We start from the raw sequence: 23082 nt of genomic DNA, 5'->3' as shown, positions 1-23082 counted from the left end.
CTAGGTCATAGTGCTTTTCTCTACTAATCAAGAGCTCTCAGTGATCAGTGAAATGAGTAATGACGCTAATATGAGATCATGGACATTTTTATAACATATCTACACTATGGCAGGCATATTATACTTAATGCAAATGCACATTTGTGCCTCTTTTGGTAAATGTGAAAAACCTATCAATTGCTTTGTGAAATATACAGGCTAGCCAAAGTATGTACTATCTTTTATGTCAGAATAAACATAATGACCACCTAACTATTGGCTTTGAACAGAGCTGGGAAGTCTGAGTCCCTACAAGCTAGGAACAAAGGCAGTATTAGGAAAGGCATTATTTAAAAAAAAAAAAAAAAAGCCAGGTTTTCTTTTTAGGAGCTTTTTATTTGTAATTTGTTATTTATAATCAATTAGTACAACATAGGATCTCAGAAATTTCAAATGAGGCCACATCAGAGCAAAATGAAAATATTAAATTTTGAAGCTGCTACTAGCTGAATATAACTGCAGATTTTTTTCTATCTAAGTAACAAGAAACTCTTCTAAGTAACAAATAGCTAGCCAAATGAGTTGATTCCAATTAGAGCAACATAATTCTGATGAGTCATTATTTTAAAAAAGTGATTTCCCTTAAATATAAGGAAAACTTAGGAATCTCTGGGATTATATTTAATTCCACTTGGAATTTAGACAGTATGACTTTCATTCAACCCAGCTTGCAGTTGTTGGACTGGATTAAATATCTATCAGTTGCAGCTGTGATAAGCAGAGATTAAAAAGGGGTATTCTATTATCAAATTAGATATTTCTATTGTCTCATTTTAGGAAGGCAAATCCAAAAAAAAAAAAAAAACCCATAAGGGTCATAAATGTATTTTATTAAAGTTCCAATCACCTTAAATGAAGATTCTGACATTCTATTCTGTAGTTGTAGTGATAAGCTTAAAATCCACTGAATGCACAAATGTTTTCCAAGTTTTTACTGTCCTTAATTCACCAAATCACTGCCACGGGGCAGATTAACATTACCCAAGTGACTAATGAGGAAGCAGAAAAATAAATGACCTATGTCATCTGGCTGAGACCAGAGATTATTTTCTCAGAGCCAGGAGCCTTCCCCTAGTTCACTGGCTAAAAACTGTATCAGAAAAGATTGATTCAACTGGGAATCTATGTTTTTTTTTAGCTCATCTGTTTGGACTTAAAGTTTAGCTATATCAAAAGAAACAAAAAGCATAAAGACACTTGAATTAATGGTAGCAAAATAATTCATTGAAGCACTTCTTTTTTTACTATTTCATGTCATAAAGAGCCTTGGAATTTCTTAGGCCCCAGTCAATTACTCTACATTAAGAGTTCTTTCATTAAAAATGATCACTAATGAGAAATGCAGGCAAGAAGAAAGAACAACATAAAAAATTCGGCAAGTAATATCTGGCTATACTTACTTAAGGCAAAAGTCTTGCACACTTTGATGGCTAGAATATTCCTTGATTTCTGAGCCTAAAAAACGTTTGAAATAGTTTTCTAAAAATGAAACTTGATTTGCATCTGACTTAATGGCTGAAACATTAATGACTCTTGAAGCCAAATCTAAAATTGAACAATTGGTATACCCAACAAAAAGCTGATTTATCCAGTGCCAGTGCATACTGAGGTATCCTTGAGAAGTGATTTTAAGAAGCAGGAACAGTGACAATGATAGAATGAGTGGTCATGAGTCACTAGGACAAAGTGGCATTCCGCAGAAAAGAAAGCAGTTGTCACAACTGTGGGATAAGTAGAAATAGAGTACGTCCTGTGTAGTGTGGGATAAATGAGAGGCTCAAGAAAGCCTGGCAGAGGGGTCACCCCTACTGCCATTTATATAGGGCTGTGTTTGAGGATCAACCAAAGGGTGAATTATCTCTGTCTTATTTCCCCATCCAAGAGGTCCTCTTCTAGTTATTAGAAGATCTTTATATACACTCATCTTCCCTTCGAGTCATCAGAAAAGGGGAGAGCATCTAGAAAGTAGGTCTCAGTTCTCATTCCATATATATAAGCATTTCACAGTTAAACCAGTTACCTCAAAAACTGAAGAAAAGCCAAGTGAAAATCTGGTTTCAGAGTTATACTAGGAATCTCCCTAGAGCAACCTGACAGGGGCTAATGGACTTGAGAAAGACTTTAGTTACCAGGTATTCCAGTCCTAGGGATCTGATTTGAGCAAAGTTGGCAAATGAAGTTGGTCAAGAATACAGGGAGATTACTCAGGAACAGACTTGTTTCTAATGGCCCATGGTAGGCATGACTACGGCAGGCGAGGAAAGAGTAGCATCTTCTTCTTTCCACTGAGAAGTGATGGTCTTTAGCTGTGTGTAGAATTGGATGCCCTGAAGAGAACAAAGGGGAGAAAAAAAAAAAGTTGACATATATTCCTGGGGGTTTCATATTTCTCTTTCAATCAACTTTTGAAGGAGGTGGTATGAAGTGCTACTCACGTTCCCATTTGAGGAATTAGTGCAACCAAAATCCAACCTATTGTTCACAAGATAATTTAAAACATTTAGCATAATACCTCCCACATAGTAAATAGTCAAACCTTAGCTCTCATGTTGAAACTACTCAAGAGGATCTAAATGATAAAACCGAACAATGTAATCTGTTAAACCGGACGTACATTCTGTTCCTCCAGCTGAGTATCATGTGCTGAGGTCTTGGGTCATTGCTCAAATCCTGCCTCTCCTTATTGACTGCCATGTAACTCTGGGCCTTGCCGTGACCTACTGCCCAGCACAGCACTGCTGTGAGGGGAAAACGAAAGGACCTACAAACATTGTAGCGAAGTAACTGCTATTAGTTTTTCTCTCCTTCCTGAGAAGAAGAAAAAGGCATGAAGGCATGAGATACATATTAGGCCGTTTCTGACAAATGTCAGTGATAAATAGCTCTATACGGATGTAGTAAAATCCATAATATCGTACAAATCTAAAGTAAAATGTCTGATATTACACATAGTCACTTCTAATTCACCTATAATGGGTACCAAAAAAAATCAGCACATTTGGAGTGCCTGGGTGGCTCAGGCATCTGTTTTTGGCTCAGGTCATGATCCCAGGTCCTGGGATGGAGCCCCACATCAGGCTCCCTGATCGGCAGGAAGCCTGCTTCTTCTCTCTCTCCCACTCTCCCTGCTTGTGTTCCCTCTCTCGCTGTGTCTCTGTCAAATAATAACATCTTTTTGAAAGATTCAGCATATTTCAGATTATATATATAGTTTATTTTTTAAGAATAGGCTTGAGCAAAAAAGAATAGACTGTTCAGATCTGACACAAAATATACTAACAAACTAAAGGCACCTGGGTAGCTCAGTCAGTTAAGCATCTGATGTGCTTTGGCTCAGGTCATGATATCAGGGTTGTGAGATTGAGCCCTACATGGGGCCCTTCATGGGGCTCTACACTCGGAGCAGAGTCTGCTTGTCACTTTCCCTACCCCTCTGCTCTTCCCCTATGCCTCTCAAATAATTAAATAAATGAAGTCCTAAAAAAATACTAGCAAGCTAGAAGATACTGTTAGGAAAAAAAAACCACTTTTAGAATTATCTGACAAAATCTGGGCCATGTTAATATATTTTTAAAAATTTCAGAGATTATAATCTTTCAAGTCTTCTTTCCAGGATGCAAAATAGCATTTTGATTTCCTAAGAATTTAAGACTTCAAACTGTGTATGGGGTCAGTCTTTTCCTTTAAGAAACCTCACTTACCAGGATGAGTTACAGTAATTAAACCAAGACGGGGAGGAAAAAAAGAGTTTTACTCTGCTTCCCTCGAAAGAAATTTTTGTTAATAGTATCAAACTAGCCAATTCTACCAAACCTGTGACTAATGCATGAACTGAATAAGCTGCCTCTATAAATACCAAAACGTCTTCTTAACATTCTGCTACGCACGCACTGTTCATTCTTTTATTGAACTATGAAAGAGACGTGTATAGGAAACATGGTTTAATTACTGAAGGTTCCAAAATGGCTGCATCACTCTGGGGCTACAAAGAAGTTCCACCAGCCAATTTGTTCGACACATATTTGAGCACTTGCTCTTTGCCAGGTACCGCAGTTAAGAAGTAAATAATAATTACGGTGGGATGAAGACTTCTCATCGTGGCTTACACAGCCTGACAGGACTTTCCCTCTTTACCACTGTTGTCCTCATTCACTCTCTGTACCCCAGCCCATTTCTGCTACTATGTGAACCTGCTGTGCCTCTGCCTTAGGAAATACGTAGCTGCTGAAGGATGTGATAATAGGGATGATTTAATCTTCCTGACCTTATGAATTACAGGTACTATTGTTATTCTATTTTATAGAATATATGTATATATTCTATATGTATATATTCTATAAAATATATATATATTTATATATATATCTATATAGATATCTATATATATATATAGATATGTTATCTATATATATAGATCTATCTATCTAGATATCTATCTAGATATCTATATAGATATCTATAGATATGTTATATCTATTTTATAGATAAGAAACTTGAGACACAGGATATTGCCCAAAGTCACACAGTTAGTAACTGGATGAGTTTGAAACCAGGCCATTCAGCTCCAGATCTGCTTTATTTTCCTTGTTCAGCGATGTAGTTTAGTGCCTAGAATAGGGTTTGGTACAAAGAAGGTGCTCAGTAAAATTTTTGTAAACAAGTAACATACAGGAGAATGCAATGGGAACACATGAAGGTGTACCCAACCCAGCACTGAGGAAGGCGGGGTGGAGTCAGAGGTGATTTTCTGGAGGAGTCCATGCTTTAAACTTAGACAAGACAGATGAAGAGTTAGATGAAAGAGGGGAGGCAGCAGGAGAGGATCTCAGGCAGAAGAAAGGATACACATAAAGGCTTAGACTTCCTCTTGCTCTTGCTTCAAAACTTTGCTGCCTTGAGTTATTCAGGAAGGAGCAGCTTTGGTAAAATTTTGTTACCTTTTAAATCTTTTCTAGGGGACCTCCTGACAAGCCCTGCCGAACAACGTATGACCCCACAAAAGCTACTGGCAGGCCCTTCCCTGCAGAATCCTTGTTCCTGAATATGTTCAAGAAACTTTCTTAGAGGAAAAAACATTTTCTTACAGTTACCTGTTTGCCATAGAAATTGGTGTCTCCCCTGAAGGAAGATCGAGAGCCAGTGAACGAGAACATTGGCAAAGGCACCGGAATAGGGACATTCACCCCCACCTAAAGCAGAACAAATCCACGTCAAATAAAAGGACTCAAACAAAGGAACTCTCCATCTAGAAGCACAAATGCCTGACATCACAGAGACCAATTCCAAATACCCCAACTTTTACGCTCTCCTGCATCCCATGCACGAACTTTGGTTCCTGAGGAAGAAATGGGGCATTATGGGAAATCAGAGGGGCAGCGACCAATCACTTCACCATCTCCCTTAGATAGGAAACAGTATACGGCTCCAAGAATCTCCTAAAAATCCTGTACACAAACCTGTCCAACGTCCACCAGGTGGGAATATTTCCGAGCAGTGGCTCCATTGGTAGTGAAGATGGCGGTTCCATTTCCATATGGATTGTCATTTACTATCTTGATGGCTTCATCCAAAGTGTCTGTCTCCAGAACTACAAGAACTGGACCAAAAATTTCCTCTTTGTAACAGGTCATTGTTGGCTGTCAGGAGTGATACATCCAGAAAAGAAGTCAGTACTTGATGCTTATCTGTTACTTTATTACCCACTGCTTACATGGACAGCTTTCATGCTAGGAACCTCTCTTCATTGTAAACCACCTTTAAAAAAAAAAGTCCATCTTTGCTGTGTTCCAACTTCCAAGCTTCCAATCGTATAAATGATCTGAAACTCCTATTAACAACAATTTCACTCCCATCTTTTAAGCACCATAGTTTTAGGTCCCATGACCCATCACTAATTTCCTCTTAACCTGTTTATACAATTGTTATGTTACTGAAAAGTTACATGAAAATTCATTTTTTATAAATCAAATGTATATTGGAAACACCACAGGAAGGTGTTTCTGTTTAAAGAAAACCTATGCTAAGTTTTCCGTAACATAATTCATTCTCATTCATTCCTTTGCCTCCCAAATGAGTTTGCAATTATAACTCGATACCAGGTCACACTAAACATTCAAAACATCCTTTACTGCTTGCAGTTAGCTGTGTTTGTGGCTAATAAGTGGATTTTACCCCCTGTGGTTCTGTGACAAGAGACTTCATGATTTCTACTACACTTATATTCAACTCTTAGTTATTCAGGATTATAATAGGATTAGTGGGGACATAGGAATTTCCAAAGATTTAGTCATTAATTTTAGCTGAGAGACTTGCAGAGTTTCGATAAATAAAAACTGAGAGTCATTCTTTTTCTTTCGTATCTTTCTGGTGAAGAGGCAGCACAGAGAAGGTACTCAATAAATACTGAGTGGTGGTTATATTGATGGAGACACTGCAAGAGCTATAAGCTAGATAACGAGGAGTGGGAAGAAAAAACTCGCATTAAATATGTAAAAAATATAAGATAGGGTTGGCAAAATATGGCCTATGGGCTGAATGTGGCTTGCTATTTGTTTCTCTACAGCTCACAAGCTAAGAATGGCTTCTGTATTTTTTAAATGGCTGCAAAAGAAATCAATCATGACATGAAAAATTATTTGAAATTAAAATTCCATTGTCCATAAATAAAGGTTTATTGGAACACAGCCACACCATGTTATTATGCTTTTGCACTAAAATGTCAAGAGCGAGTAGTTGTAACAGAGACTGTCTATCCTTGCAAAACCAAAAAGACTTAACATCTAGCCTTTTATGGAAAGTTTGCCAATCGCTAGCATAGTGGGAGGAGGTGGGGAGTAAGGATAGGAGACTCATTCAGACTCTAGATAAAATAACTGAGGAATCCTGTCAAGGGTCGAGGTCTCAGTTATTAAATGCCTTCCTTTATAAATTGGAAGGACAGGGTTCCATTGCTTCTAAGGTGCCTTTAGTGCTCATGTTTGTGAGATAAATAATCCAGAGTTGTTCACCTTGACATTTGAGATGATGGTTGGTCCAACAAAGTTGCCATTTTCATAGCCCTTGACTTTAATTTTTCGACCGTCAAGAAGGATAGAAGCTCCCTCCTTTGTTCCACTGTCAATCAGATTACAGACTCGCTCTTTGGCCTGGGGGGTGATCAGAGGGCCAAGATCAGCTCCAGGCTGGTCTCCTGCAAACCAACACAAAAACATTTAAAGTCTTCATTATCACAAATTATGACTGTTAACTAAAGATGAATCCAAATGGCAAGTACAATATAAAGAGAGGCAATGGTTAAAGAGTAGATGTGATTACTCCCATCAGTCAAGACCAATGCTAAAACCAAGTGCTTAGTGCCACAGATGCAAAGCCTAAAGGAGCTAGGCAGATAACTGATTACCCGCATTGACTCTCAAGTTTTTGGCACGCTCCACCAGCTCTGGCAGCCACCTCTTAGCTTCTCCCACAAGGATCGCTGTGGAAAGAGCCATGCAGCGCTGACCAGCAGCTCCAAATGCTGCCCCAACCAGCTGGTTCAGGGTATTTTCCTTATTGGCATCTGGCATGACTACCCCATGGTTCTTGGCTCCCTAAGGAAATACAGAAAGTACATGAATCTTCCTTGGGAAAATATAATGAGGCTAAGAAATTAAGCAAAGAATCTGAGATTTCAAATGAGAATTTAAAAATAGGGAGAATTTACACTTTGTTGCTTTGAGGCTAGATTATCATCTCGATACTGCTGAAGTTGTGGTAGCACAGAGAAAGTCTCCAAGTTACTTTTTTTTTTTTCTACTTTCTTAGCTGATAAAGTGGTATGTGTTTATTTAGATCAAAACCATTACCAAAAAAAACAAAATAAAACAAAACCTCCAGCCACATAATCACAGTCAAACTGACAGGCTAAATACTGCATCCGGGCACCAAGAACTCCTTTGTTTTTCCTAAGTTAGATAGGAAACAATTTAGTGTCTGCTGGGATTTCCAGTTATATGAACAGCAATATAAATAAAGAGCTGCCAGTAATAATGTCAGTGTCTAGCTGACAGGCAAGCTCGGTGGACCTCTTGATACACCATTTCTGGAAAGAGGTTCCCCAAACTGGCTTGCTATTAGATACTCAGCCTCATGATACACAGCTATGTAGGAAAGCATGGCCATTTCCATACATAGGTTTCCAGATACAGCAGTCCCCCCATTATCCATAGTTTCACTTTCCACAGTTTCAGTCCCCTGAAGTCAACTGAGGCCGAGAAGCAGATGTTCCTCCTAAAGCTATGTCTTAACGCCCACATCATTCACCTCACTTCATGTCCTAAGGGAGGCATTTTATCATCTCACGTCATCAGAAGAGTGAGTTAAGTATAATAAGATATTTTGAAAGAGAGGTCATATTGTTATAGTGATTTGGTAAAATTGATCTATTTTATTATTAGTTACTATTCTTTTACTGTGCCTAATTCATAAAGTATATCATACATATGTATATATGGGCAAAAATACAGCATACATGGAGTTTAGTACTACCCACAGTTTCAGGGATCCACTAGGGGTCTTGAAAGGTATCCCCCACAGATGAAGAGGGACTACTGTACAACTACAATGGAGTGCATGGATAGATACCATGTCTGTTACACAGAATACACCCAGTGAGTATGATGGAGTAAAGTGGGAGGGACTTAAGTTGAATCGGCCAAAAGACATTAAGAGGCAAGCAGGCCTATCAGAACAGTTTCTAAGCCTATGTGTAGGTGGTTATCCTTTCTGCGACACTAACTAAAGGGTGAGAAAGTGGCCACTGGACTTTATATTCAGTATCAAAGAATTACTATGTATTAGGCAAGGAGCCAGTAAGAGAACAGCAAAACTATGCGACCAGGTAAACTGCACTCACATACAGGGATATTTGGCTCTTCCCAGTACCTTAAATAGCTCGGACTCTTAGGACAAGCACATCTTTGACCTTGTAGTAGTTAGGATATGCCTTGAGAGGAATGAAGGATAAAGGGCTACAAAGCATGGTATGAAGAAAGATACAGGACCAGAACCAGAAGCTAGCTTTTACTGCAAAAGCCCAAAGAATGTGTATAACATTCTTAGCGAGAAAGGTGCCTTTTTTTTTTTTTAACCAAGATTAAGTGTATAAGATAAAAAGGTAATTAAAGTGACTTAGCATAAAACTCATCGCAAGGTTCATGGCTAGAGGGAAGACATCCAGGATGAAATGGAAAAAAAGACACACTGGCATTAGAGCAGCATAGTAGCCCCTCTGTTGAAGGGCTGTTCGTAGGTAATTTTAATACATATAACAGATTTAGGGGGAAAAGGAATAGGAAGTTACCATATTGGCTTGAACTCTCTTGCCATGTCTTGACCCTCTCTCGAAGATGTACTCTCCTGCCTGGTTGGATCCCACAAAGCTGATTGCTTTGATATCCGGATGATCACAAATAAAGTTTACAGCTTTAAGAAGAAAAGAAGTAATTACCACAAAGGAACAAATGGCTATGGGCTTCTCAACATGGCAAATTTCCCCTTTCCCACTGCTGTGAATGAGAAGTTTCCATACTTTTCTTTTCTATCCTGGATTTCCAAATTGAAGTTCTTTTCATGTCTTAAATTCTTTTTTTTTTTTTAAAAGATTATTTTATTTGAGAGAGAGAGGGAGAGTCTGTGCACATGTGCGTGCATGTGGATGAGCAGGTGGAGGAGGGTCAAAGAAGAGGGAGAGAGAGGGGAAGAACCCCAAGCAGACTCCCTGAAGAGCATGAAGCCCAGCACAGGACTCTATCTCAGGACCCTGAGATCATGACCTGAGCCAAAACCAAGAGTTGGGGGCGAGGCTGGGGACAAGCCAGTGGCATAGTCGGTTAAGCCTCTGACTCTTGGCTTTGGCGCAGGTCCTCAACCTGAGGTCCTCAACCCCCAGCCTCAGGGTTGTGAAATTAAGCCCAGCATCAGGCATGGAGTGTGCTTGAGATTCTCTTTTCCTGCCCCTCCTCCTTATGCTTGCTCTCTCTCTCCCTTTCTAATAAATACATCTAAAAAAAACAACAACAGTCAAGACACTTAACTGACTGAGCCACCTAGGCACCTCCATCTCTTAAATTTTTTTTTTTTTAAGATTTTTTAATTTATTTTTTTGACAGAGAGAGATCACAAGTAGGCAGAGAGGCAGGCAGAGAGAGGGGGGGAAGCAGGCTCCCTGCTGAGCAGAGAGCCCGATGTGGGGCTCGATCCCAGGACCCAGGGATCATGACCTGAGCCGAAAGCAGAGGCCTTAACCCACTGAGCCACCCAGGCATCCCCATCTCTTAAATTTTTAAACTACTAATTCTATTTTGCCTCTTCCCTTTCATTGTTTTTCTCATTTGCTATTTCTTCTAATTCTGAAGGCTGCAACTCCTGTTCTCCTCCAAAATACCAGGCTTTTAATGCTCAACTCTTCCTTTTATCAAGAATGTGATATATATATATTTTTAAAGATTTTATTTATTTGACAGACAGAGATCACAAGTTTGCAGAGAGGTAGGCAGAGAGAGAGAGAGAGAGAAGAGGAAGCAGGCTCCCCACTGAGCAGAGAGCCCGATGCGGGACTCGATCCCAGGACCCTGGGACCGTGACCTGAGCCGAAGGCAGAGGCTTTAACCCACTGAGCCACCCAGGCGCCCAAGAATGTGATATTTTCTTAACTGCCCCTATTTACTGGGACTCTCAAATACTCTTGTACCCTCACGTGAACAGCAATATAACATAGTATTTAAAAGTAAAAACCAGAGTCAGCTTTTCTGGGTACTGACATTCTGGTTTTGGTAGTTTCTAGCAGTGTGACTTTGGGCAAATTACTTAATTTCATTATGCCTTGGTTTTCTTATCTATAAAATGGAAAAACAATAGTACTTACCTTGGAGGATTGTTATAAAGATTAAATGAGATAATATTTGAAAGGCCCTAGAAACAGTGCCTGAAACACAGAAGTGTTTTTTTTTAAGACTTTATTTATTGGGATGACTGGGTGGCTCAGTCATTAAGCATCTGCCTTCAGCTCAGGTCATGATCTCAGGGTCCTTGGATCTAGTCCCGCATCAGGCTCCTGCTCAGTAAGGAGCCTGCCTCTCCCTCTGCCTTATCCTCTGCTTGTGTGCATTCTCTCTTTCTCTCTCAAATAAATAAATAAAATCTTTTTTTTTTTTTTTAATTTATTTGACAGACAGAGATCACAAGTAGGCAGAGAAGCAGGCAGAGAGAGAGGAAGGAAAGCAGGCTCCCTGCCTGCTGAGCAGAGAGCCCGATGCAGGGCTCGATCCCAGAACCATGGGATCATGACCCGAGCCGAAAGCAGAGGTCTCAACCCACTGAGCCACCCAGGCGCCCCTCAAATAAATAAATAAAATCTTAAAAAAAAAAAAGACTTTATTTATTTGACAGACAGAGGTCACAAGTAGGCAGAGTGGCAGGCAGAGAGAGAGAGAGGAGGAAGCAGGCTCCCTGCTGAGCAGAGAGTCTGATGTCGGGCTCGATCCCAGGACCCCAGGATCATGACCCAAGCCGAAGGCAGAAGCTAGAAGTGCTTTTTAAGTGTTCGCTATTACTATGTGAATTAGAATGTCTTCAGTCTCTGTGAGATCTATAAACTCCCACAGTACTGAAGAGAAAACTTTCTCTTTTATCTGTGTCTTCCCCTAATCCCTACTTCTTTGTCTCAATCTATTCTGTAGGACAAGCAGCATCGTTATTCCCCAGTTAGTTTACCTGAGCACACAGATGTACCCATAAACATTACCTCCGAAATGGAGGTTACTTTTAGTAAATCCCTTTCTCCCTCGGTTCCTCATCCTAAAACCACTCAACCTTCACCCCCAACACCTTGATTTTTTTGGCAGCCAGATTAAGTGCCACATACAGAGAAGGGCAGTTACCTTCATGTTGTCCGTGGATGATGTTCAGTGTTCCGTCTGGGGCACCAGAGTCCTGGAGCAACTTAGCAAGAAGCATGCTTGCTCCGGGAACTCGCTCTGATGGTTTCAATAGGAAGGTGTTTCCACACACCATGGCCATGGGAAACATCCAAAGGGGGATCATGGCGGGAAAGTTGAACGGAGTGATGCCTGCACATACCCCCAGAGGCAGACGGTAGGAATAAAGGTCCATATCTTTGGTGATGGATGGCATGGTCTCTCCCAGCAGGAGGGATGTCACACTGCAGGCATGCTCGACCACCTCTGGAGCAGAGAAGCAGTCAGGCCACCAGCTCTCCACTGTGCACTACCTAGCTGTGTCGTGCTCTAGTCATCCCTGAGGCTAGAGAATGGCTCAGGCTGATGGCACAGGGAAGAAACACTGAGTGGCCCTTCCACGTGAAGGGGATGTGCAAAATGAGATTCTCCAAAGGAGGGGGAGAAAAAAAGAGAGAGACATGCATTCACCTGCTAGAAGATCAAGTAAGATAAATGAAGGAAACTGATCTCCTATGTACCTGGGAAGTACTGCCATTTTCCACAAGCATTAAAAAAGATATCATGGGGTAGCAAAATCTACATAGAGGAGAAGTAACCTCCCATTCTGAGATCTTTGTTTCCCATCTTTCTTTGCTCTTTCCCAAGGAGTTCCTGAACTCCCCCAAGAGGGACTCCCAGCTTACGAAGGCCTCGGAATACGTCTCCTTCAGCATCAGCGAGGGTCTTCCCTTGTTCCAGTGTGATTAACTTGGCAATTTCTTTCTAGAGAAAATACATATAGATAGAAACCAATGCAAGGATGTGCTTCCCTGTAGTTCCTAGGTAGCCAAGGAAGAACAAAACTGGGGGTGAAGCAGTACGAGGGAGGAAGCCATGATCTGTGTCTTTCTGGATTGCAGAGTTAAGGAAGGCGGTGGACAGGGCCTTCTGTGGGTGTGACAAGTATCCTAGGCAAAAGTTTGGAAAATAATACCATTCTGATTTCTTACCAAGTTTTCTTTAATGAGCTGTTGATAGCGGAGTAGGACCTGCTGGCGGCTTAACACTGAAGTGTCTGCCCATGCAGGAAAAGCACGTTTGCAGGAAGCAACAGCTGCATCCATTTCAGCCTTGGTAGCCTGAGGAACTCGACCAATGACCTCATTGGTGGCCTGATGGGGAAAAGCAATACATCACCTTTTGCCCCTGCCCCGCCTTCTGCATTTTACATCTAGTCACAGCAGCAGCCACTACGTTCTTCATAGGACAGACACCCAGGCCCCTCGTTTCCCACCACATTCCCAGAATTCTAGGCTAGCCAGCTTAAAATCCCAAGGCAGCTTTGCTTACTGGGTTGTGGATGTCAATCCATTTGTCACTTTTGGATTCAACAAATTTCCCATCAATGAAGAGCTTTACAGTTGGCTGGAAAATAAGAACCCCACAAAACCTTGTATTAGTTCATTGCTTCTCTCCCCTTCACAAAGAGGAAGGAACTCAGGGTTGGCAGGTGAATCTTCTGTTCTCTAGAAATGTTACCACTAGGAAAGAGATATTTGTCTGTATTGTTCATTAACATGTGGCTGAGCCTCTCAATACTGTGATCTCTCTAAGAAAAGAAAATTCCATACTAATGCACAATGTGGAACCTGACGTCACTGTGAGGCTTCTACTAAAAAAGTAGCAGTTTCTGTGTTAACAAAGATTAGCTAGTATGACTTGTTGGCCACCATGAGCAGGTATGGCCTTTATGATCAAAAGATTTAAAAAAATATATTTTTATGTGTAGTTCTTCTGAGAAGTAGCTTGCTTATATTAAATTTTCAGAGGGGGCTGTGGACCAAAAAAGGTTGATGGATTACAGTGTTACTTATAGTATATGTTTCTAAACAGAAAGGACTTTGAGTACCTATCCTTATTTATTAATTTTAGGTACTACAAATGGTTGACAGTTCTATAAAAATAATATTTAAAAGACTGTAAAGAGAACAGCTACCTGACAGGATCAATAAAACCTCTAGAAGCTACGAAAATGTCTGTATTTTTTGACACAGTAATCTTACCTCAGAAGGGAAATAATCTAAAAGAAGGAAAAAACTACATAAGTAAATGTTGGGTTTTTAATATTGAAAAACCGAATCAATCTAGGTGTCAGATGGAACATTTTTAGTTAATTCTGGCTATATATATTTGATAGACTATTATGCAGCCATTAAAATCATAACTATAAAGAGCATTTTGCAACACTGAAAATGTTTATGACATATAATAACATAACATTAGGTAAGAAAACCAAGACAGAAAATTTCACATATATTCTGATCACAATTATGTTAAGAAGGTAAATGGGAATACCCCCAAATTAAACCGTATTGCTTCTCAGAAGTCCAACTTTAGTGCCAAATAAACTTACCACTGATGAGGAGAATGAGGATGCTGGATACCAAGTGGAATTCACTTTGGAAGAGACCTGCGGGGTAAAAAAAAAAAAATGATTATTTTGATAAACGAGAGCAGAAAATTATTGTATATATAGTAGCAAATGGCTACCATATACTTAACATTACACCAGTTGCTGTGGGTATATGGAAAAGGACTTGGTGTTTACTCTTAGGGGTCACAGAGCCTTTTTTAAAAAAAAGATTTTATTTGACAGACAGCGATTACAAGTAGGCAGAGAGGGAGGCAGAGAGAGAGAGAGGAGGAAGCAGGCTCCCTGCTGAGCAGAGAGCCCAATGTGGGGCTCGATCCCAGGACCCTGAGATCATGACCCCAGCTGAAGGCAGAGGCTTAACCTACTGAGCCACCAGGTGCCCCAGGGTCACAGAGTCTTTGAAGAGAAAAGATACCAGACTATGAGGTACAGCAAACTATGAGAAAATAAGAAACCATAATATAAATCATAATATAAAATACTTTTTTTAAGGCCATATTTTCCTAATTTTTGGCCTGGAAATGGTAGTCACCACAAATCTTAATATGAAAACTCTTCGATGGTATCTGACACAACAGGTGTTAAATGTCAGGTAGTATATAACCAAGTGTCAAATGTAAGGATAATAAGCCCATATAAATACCTGAACACAAATGCTCATAGCAGCTTTGTAATAGCCCCAAACTCAGCAATGACCCAAATGTCTGCCATTGGCTGGGACAGGGAAACAAATGAGGTATAGCCATATACTGGAATAGTACTCAGCAAGGAAAAGGAACCATTACACAGGCAGTAACATGGATAACTGTAACAATTATACTGTAAATTATATTGTAAACAATTATACATAAAACAGTACACAGCGTACAATTCCATTTATATAAAACTAAAAAATGCAAACATAGTGTTGGAAAGCAGATCAGTGGCTGCCTGGGGATGATGGCGGAAATGCAGAAGAAGGGGGAAGAGGAAATATTTTTGGGGTGATGGACAGGCCCCCTATCTTGATTGTGATGATGTTTTCACAGGTGTATATAAATATAAGACTTATCAAGTGGTATACTTTAAATATGTATGGTTTATGTCGATTTTATTTTAAGAAAGCGGTTTTAAAAAACGCCACATGTAGGAAAAGAATGTGACGTATAGGTAACACTGAATAGGATATAATCCAGTTGGAGGGGGGAGGAGCCAGTTACAATAAAATAACTCCTCATTTGTATATATTCTATAGAAGTTGATTTAAGAAATATTCAAGTCAAAGTGAGAAAACTGAAACACCTGGAAAGGGATATAAAGGAAAACTTTATTTTGACAAAATCTTTTATTTTGTCTGAAGATAGACATGTTAACCAAAGAGTTTAGGGCTATCTGAAGAGGAAGAATTTGTGTTCCTGCGGTACTGTCCAGGGGAAAGGATGCACGTCCTTTGGGCCAGCAAACAGTTCTTCCAAATGCCTCATCTACTTCTCTCCCATTCCTCACAAAAACTATTTCAGACTAAATCAACACTCTTCTGGAGTCCACCGTGTCTTATTTATAGCCATATTCCCAACACCAACGTGGTACCTGGTACCTAGCAGGTGTTTAATAAGTATCTACAGAACAAAGGAAAGGTCCACTGTGTGGCTGACTGCCCCTAGCAGCCAGTACTTCCCCCATCAGGTTTATCTGTCTGTGTTTTAATTGCCTGGGTACTTGTCTGTTGCCCAAAAGGCTGAAGTTTCACGAAGGTAGGCACTGCATCTGTCTCAGTCACCTACTTTACAGTTACTGTGACCAAGACTGTCCCGATATGGAAAATAGCCAAGTTGTCGGTGCTCATTCAGCGTTATTCTTACACTTTTTGCTCTCATCCCTTGTTATTTCAAAACTTCTCTTATCTCCTTGCTACTGTCTCGTATCTCCTTGCCATCTCTACCTCCCCGCCACTTGTTTGCTCTTACTCCCCGCTACTTAAGCTTATCTCACTCCTTGCTATTTCAAACCTTCTTCTCTCAAAGCTTCCAACCCTGCGGCTCCGCCCACTCTCAGGAGCTGACCTTTGTTCTTCCTCCTTCAGAGGGAACAGAAAGCAACAGATGAGAATGTCAACTTCTTACTAGCCAATCGATAAAACTGACTTATACCTATCATTTTTCCCTCCCTTCCTCTTAGAAGGGAGCAGTCAGCTAGCAAGCTCTGTGAGGATTAAGTGACTTGTGTGTTGTGCACACAAGTGCACAACCATTACCTATGGACTGACTGACACGGTTCCTCTCCTCCAACCGTGGGCCATCTGGGCCTGTGCTCTAACGCGCACCGCAGACACTTCCAGTTATCCTTTCCTGAAACTTAAACCTCTCGCCATCCAACAGCAAGGATTCTCTTTGCTAATGACCTTATTTCCTCATTTCCCACGAACCCTTCAATCTACTCCAGCCTTCATGACTAAACACCAGTGATTTCCTACATCCCATGGTGCTTCCCGGTCCTCCTGTACTGGACGTTTTTGTGCCCATTTCACTCGTCTTCAGGGATGTCCTGAAATCTCTTCTGCCACTTCTCTGTCTTCTTTGCGGATTCATCCTCTGCTACCTGGCCACTAACTAATTAAATTCCTCAAGACTTGGTCCTAGGCCTTCTTGTCTCCTCATTCTGGACATTCTCCTTGGATGACTTCCTCAACTCCTGTGGCTTGGGGCTCTAGATGCTGATGGAGTCCAAATCTGTAGTTCTCAGACAGCTCTTCCTCTTCAGGTAATACCCACCTAAGTGTCCTCATCACGCCTCTACATGGATGTTACTTAGGTGCACAATGAGAAAGCTGAACTTGGGGCGCCTGGGTGGCTCAGTGGGTTCAGCCTCTGCCTTCGGCTCAGGTCGTGATCTCAGGGTCCTGGGATCGAGTGCCGCATTGGGCTCTCTGTTCGGCAGGAAGCCTGCTTCCCCCTCTCTTTCTGCCTGCCCCTCTGCCTACTTGTATTCTCTGTCTGCCAAATAAATAAATAAATAAATAAATCTTTAACCGAAAAGAAAAGAAAAAGCTGAACTTAACCTTTCTCTCACCACGCTGCCCTGCTTCTATCCCACTTCAGGGAAGGGGGCCACTATTCACCTAGATACCCAAGAAGAAAAGCTGAACATCATCACCCCAACTCCTCCCTCCCTCTCTCCACACTGAATCAAACAAGTCCTGGCAATCTGCCCTCCTAGTAGTCCTTTGAACCCAGCCCTTTTTCTCTACCCCTCCTGCCATCACCACAGTCTCTATCATCATCGTCTCTCTCCTGGACTTCAGTAACTGTTTCCTAGCAGATTTTCTGGCTCCACTCTTATTTCTTTTTTAAGAGTTTATTTATTTATTTGACAGAGAACACAAGTAGGCAAGAGAGAGAGAGGGAAGCAGGCTCCCCATCGAGCAGAGAGAACATGATGCAGGGTTCGATCCCAGGACCCCGAGATCATGATCTGAGCCGAAGGCAGAGGCCCAGCCCACTGAGCCACCCAGGTGCCCCACAGGCTCCACTTTTGTGCACTCTGAATCTGGTTTCCCAACCCACGGCTAGAGGGGTTTTCTAAAACACAAATCTGGGCAGATTACTCCCTTGTTTAAAGAGCTCCAATGGCTTTCCTCTGTTCTTAAAAACTAATCTTGATGCTGCTTGCAAGACTTCACACAGCATCTTTACTAATCTAGTTTCATAGCTGGCCACGTCCTCCTCGTGCCCATGCTGTAGGCATCTGGAACACGTTTTGTGCTCTCTCTGCCTGTGCACGTGCTGCCCTTTCCTGCCTGCAACTGTTTCATCCCATCTGCTTGGCTCACTCCTACTCCTTGGCTCCCTATGTAGCCATCACTTTGGGCATCAGTGCAGGTCAGTTTCATATGATTGCTAGTAAGAAGCTGAGAAAATTCTCAACTGATGGTTTCTGTTGCTTCTGAAGTGGGAAAAACAAGGTTAACTTCTGAGAGTGAGGGAGAAGGAGCCGAGTCAGAAGCTTTTAAGTCAAAATCTCAAATCTAGGCCAAGCACCTGGTTATAGTGCTCATAGAACACCTAAATTCCTCTATTTCTTATACCACATTGTAGAATAATAGTTTAATTATTAAGTCTCTCTCCTCTCAGATCACTAGATGGCCGTGTTCTCTACCCTTGGCCCCATTCCTGGAATTGAGTAAGCATTCAGTAATATTTTTGCAGAATGAAAGAATGAGTATTCACCAAGCAATCATTTGCTATTAATTATGTTTCATGTTTACTCTCTTACAGAGCAGGAAATGTACAGATCAGCCAACTTGGGCATTTTGGGCCACTTAATTTTATTTTTTCATTTGCACGCAGTCTCCCTGCCATCAAGAGGGCATAAAAGGCACTGCATCTGGCATAATAAAACATTAGCATATAGTTTTTGAAAGTTGGATCTCCTATCTTCATTTCCCACAAAACACTCCCTAGCACTGTTGCTAAAGAAACTGTCCTTCAATCAGTCACACCAAAATTCTTCCTCTCTTAGTACTTCCTCCTTCATCAAGCACTCCCTTTTCCCTTTAGCTGAAGGTCTGCTAGTCTTGCGAAACTCAAACCTGAAGCAAACGCCTTCTGGAATCTTTTCCTGAAATGTACACATTGAGTTTGGGATAGTTTCCCTACAGGCCTGCCATACTCTGTGTACTCCCGCTGTTTGCACTCATCATTCATTATGACAGAGGAGCCTTCAGTGAGTTGCACTTACCTCTCCTTTTCCCAAAGCCTGGGGACAGTACTTGACACAAAAAGAGATACCAAGTCCTGAATTCTCAGTCCCATCAGTCACTATTTGGGAGAACCTGGATTACCTTAACTGTCAGGTAATTGACTTTATTATACTCATGAATTCCAGTCTTCACAAATTTTCTTAAAAATAGAAAGTGGTGGAGCTAGGTGGTGCCTGGGTGGCACATTTGGGTGAGCGATCTACTCTTGGTTTCAGCTCAGGTCATGATCTCACGGTTGTGAGATTGAGCTCTGCGTCAGTCTCCAAGCTCAGTGTGGAGTCCACTTGAGATTCTCTCTCTCCCTCTGCACCTCCCCCTGATCATGCTCTCTTTTTCTCTCCCTGAAATAAATAAATCTTAAAAAAAAAAAAAAGGTGGAGCTTGGAAAGAATGCAAGTATGATTGTAAACCCTGTACTCTTTAAACCAAATCCAGTGTCTCTTTAAGACTGGCTTTCTTATCTCTCAATGCGAGTGATAAACCCACTGTAAGTTGCAAATGTATTTAATATAACTAACCTACCAAACATCATCGCCTAGCCTACCCTACTTTAAATGTGCTCAGGACATGTACATTAGCCCGAAGTTGGGCAAAATCAACTAACACAAAGACTATTTTATAATAAAGTGTTGAATAGCTAATGTAATCAACTGAATACAGTTCTGAAAGTGAAAAATAGAATGGTTGTATGAGTACAGAATGGTTATTAAGTGTATCGGTTGTTTAACCTTGTGATCACGTGGCTGACGGAGAGCTGTGACTCCCTGCTGAGGCCCAGCATCCCTCAAGAGTATCATACTGCATTTCACTGGGGGATGGGGGAGCATAAAAACTCAAAATTCCAAATACAGTTATGTGTTGCTTTCATACCACTGTAAAGTAAAAAAGTTTTAAGTTTAGCCATTGAACATAAAGGACCAAATGTACTTAAAATCACTGAAAACACGAACTCTTTCCTTTACAGATCCTTTTGATGATCCTGTGAAATTCATGACTGCCAGAATCTAGAACACTCTTTATCAAGGTTTTTTCTTTCTTTCTTCCTTCCTTTCTTTTTTTTTTTTAAAGATTTTACTTATTTGACAGAAAGAAAGAGTGAGAGAGGGAACACAAGCAGGGGGAGTGGGAGAGTGAAAAGCGGGGTTCCAGCTGAGTCCTATGTGGGACTCGTGGGATCATGACCTGAGCTGAAGGCAGACGCTTAATGACTGAGCCACCCAGGCGCCCCTTATCAAAGTTTGGTGTTACAGTTACTCCTCTGTGGCTAAAGATTACTATTTCTGTTCTTTTCCAGGTCAACTCAGAAGTTTCTTCAAATGAATCAGAAAATAGTGTCTATTTCCACAATAAAGTACATAGGAAGGAAGACTCTTCTCCTTGATTTAAAGGACAAAATACCTTTTTTTTTTTTTTTTAAAGATAGGGAGAAGGAGGGGGAGTGGGAGAGAACCTTAAGCAGGCTCCACCCTCAGCACAGAGCTTCCACCCCTCAACCCTGAGCCAAAATGATCTGGATTCTTAATGGACTGAGCCGCTCAGGTATCTCAGGGAAAAATACCTTCTTAAGGATCAGTGACTCAATAAAGGTGGGGAGGCAAAGGAAAAAAGGTTAGTTTTAGTAAAGGGCTTCAAGCTTAAGTTGGTAATGGAAAACACAGGGTGGAAACTTTGTATCCCTATTACTTAAAAAAAGATACTAGAAAAATAGAACTAGGATCACAGCAAGAAACAGCCAGATTATCTGACAAATTCTTCCAGCCCATGCTCCACGCTGTCCCATTAAATAGCATTTAAATATGAAACTTTGCTGACTTTGCTAAGAATCTTACAAATGTAAGTTTCTGCAGTAGAATTCACTGCAACCTGGTAAGTACTAATATTATCTAAAGGTCCAGCAATATAGAGGAAGAAGTTTCCAGGATGGCTGTAACAAGTAATAAGGACAATGTTGTTTCTTGTAGGTTGGAGAATGTTTCCCGCAGGAAATCACACCGTCTAAGTCCTTGCTAGGCAGTTAAAACTGGGGAAGGGCTATGAACAGAGTTAGAAACCACAGGGACGCCTGGGTGGCTCAGTTGGTTGGGCGGCTGCCTTCGGCTCAGGTCATGATCCCGGCGTCCTGGGATCGAGTCCCACATCGAGCTCCTTGCTTGGCAGGGAGCCTGCTTCTCCCTCTGCCTCTGCCTGCCACTCTGTCTGCCTGTGCTTGCTCTCGCTTCTCTCTCTGTGACAAATAAATTAAATAAAATCTTTAAAAAAAAAAAAAAAAAAAGAAACCACAGGCTTCAGGCATGTAGCTCCTGTAGCTCTACCACCTCTCCTTAGGCCAGCTTCAGAAGGGACCCAATACCCACCATGGGCCTAAAAAAAAAAAAAAAAAAAGAAACCACAGGCTTCAGGCATGTAGCTTCTGTAGCTCTACCACCTCTCCTTAGGCCAGCTTCAGAAGGGACCCAATACCCACCATGGGCCTCTGATGAGTGCTGATACACTAGGAGCTGACTTTGGGTTAGCTTGGAATCGACACTTCCTGTTTATTTTCTATTACTTGTTGAGATGTTAATCACTTCATTTTCTTTCTTTCTTTCTTTTTTTTTTTTTTTAAAGATTTTATTTGTCAGAGAGACAGAGAGAGAGACTGAGCACAAGCAGGGGGAGCAGCATTTAGAGGGAGAAGCAGGCTCCCCGCTGAGCAAGGAGCGTGATGCAGGACTGGATCCCACAACCCTGGGACCATGACTTGAGCTGAAGGCATATGCTTAAATAATCTAGCTCACCTCGTGTTCTACCATTTTTTTTAAAAAAGAGACGTTTAGTTCCTGGCATGTGCTTGGGACATACTGGTAGCTAACTATGTGTCCGTATTTACCACCAACTGAACCCTGAAACTTTGCTAAAAAGTCTAAGTGAAAGTCTTGGCAAGAAAAGGGACAGTCTACAGCCTGTGGAAAATGCAGAGACACAGCTAGGTAAAACAGCTCAGCAGACTGCTGCTTTTGGGGAAAACCTGGTGTAAGCTTTCTAGAAGGAGATTCAAAGTTCATTCACTGACCCTCCCCCTCGTGCACTTCCTTCCTTCACCATGGATTTTTAGACAGTGAAGTAGCGTGGGGGGAAGGGAACAATCTGGTAGCTCTGGGCAGGAGAAAGAGCTCTAACAAAGGTGACCAGGAAAGGGAATTTCTGGTGTGAGAGAGGTGACTGGCACAGAGGTGAGAGGGGACCACGAGGGGTGAGAGCAAGGGTGATTGACTGCAGGGACTGGGAGGGCTGGGGGGAGGAGAGTGGGCCAGAGCTAGAGAAGGAGAACCTCCCAGAGGAAAAAGGCAGCGGGCCAGGGGTGACAGTCCAGCACCCAACGAGGGCGCATAGTAAGTAAAGGGGTGGGACCGGGCCGCACGGGTCTGGTGGGACAGGAAGGTCGGCTAAAAAGGGTTTTTTGGCTCAGAGGGGATGGAAAGGACGCAACTCCTAGCTTCGCGATCCCTCGGTACCACCCTCACTCGCCTGCAGGATCCGGGCCCGCATTGCCGACGCTGCCACCGCCGCCGCCGCCATGGTACTGAGCCGCCACTTGTCCTCCTCTACGTACCCCTACTGCGGGTGACTCCCTAGAAGCTCTACCGCCGCCAGGCCTAGCCCCCACAATCCTGCCGCACCACCTCATTGGTAGAGAAGACTATTTCCTCTAGCCAATCACTCGCCCTAACACCTGACTCCACCCCTTAGTCCCAGTCTTAGAGATGTGCGATTGGTCAAAAGTGGAAGAGCCCTAGCCCCCTCCCACCTCTGCAAATTCTGTTGGCGGAGGCAGGGCAGTCGCCCCTGGCTTGGGTACTCCGTATTGAGCCCTCGGAGGAGACGCCCCCTAAACGGGAACCCCGATTGGCCACATGGACGACCGCGGCCCCACCCCCCCCTTCCCGAGGAACATA

General features: G+C 41.9%; 2 protein-coding genes across 5 annotated transcripts in view; one reads left to right on the top strand and one right to left on the bottom strand.

Annotated features, from left to right (window-relative positions):
• Nucleotides 1–6663, top strand: part of BBOF1 (basal body orientation factor 1) — a 39598-nt gene extending 32935 nt beyond the window's left edge. For 2 of the 4 annotated variants that reach the window (XM_032344962.1, XM_032344960.1), the window contains one exon: nt 4995–6663. In XM_032344962.1, coding sequence (XP_032200853.1) covers nt 4995–5103 — 109 coding nt within the window. In that variant the 3' untranslated portion in view covers nt 5104–6663. The remainder of the gene's footprint in view (nt 1–4994) is intronic. The other 2 variants (XM_032344963.1, XM_032344961.1) reach the window with 1 other exon arrangement.
• On the bottom strand, nt 355–22817 carry ALDH6A1 (aldehyde dehydrogenase 6 family member A1). The gene is made up of 12 exons (XM_032344959.1): nt 22655–22817; nt 14389–14445; nt 13326–13400; nt 12986–13147; nt 12680–12758; nt 11958–12260; nt 9380–9501; nt 7439–7628; nt 7047–7228; nt 5496–5675; nt 5130–5228; nt 355–2366 (listed from the first exon to the last, which is right to left on the bottom strand). The coding sequence occupies exons 1-12, from the start codon at nt 22703–22705 to the stop codon at nt 2262–2264; spliced, it is 1605 nt and encodes a 534-aa protein (XP_032200850.1). The 5' UTR covers nt 22706–22817; the 3' UTR covers nt 355–2261.
• Between the last annotated feature and the right edge of the window lie 265 nt (nt 22818–23082).

This window comes from Mustela erminea, chromosome 5 (genome assembly GCF_009829155.1).
Source record: "Mustela erminea isolate mMusErm1 chromosome 5, mMusErm1.Pri, whole genome shotgun sequence".
In the NCBI taxonomy this organism is placed as follows: Eukaryota; Metazoa; Chordata; class Mammalia; order Carnivora; family Mustelidae; genus Mustela; species Mustela erminea.
The sequence above is the reverse complement of the archived record's forward strand: the minus strand, read 5'-3'. Positions and strand labels throughout refer to the sequence as shown.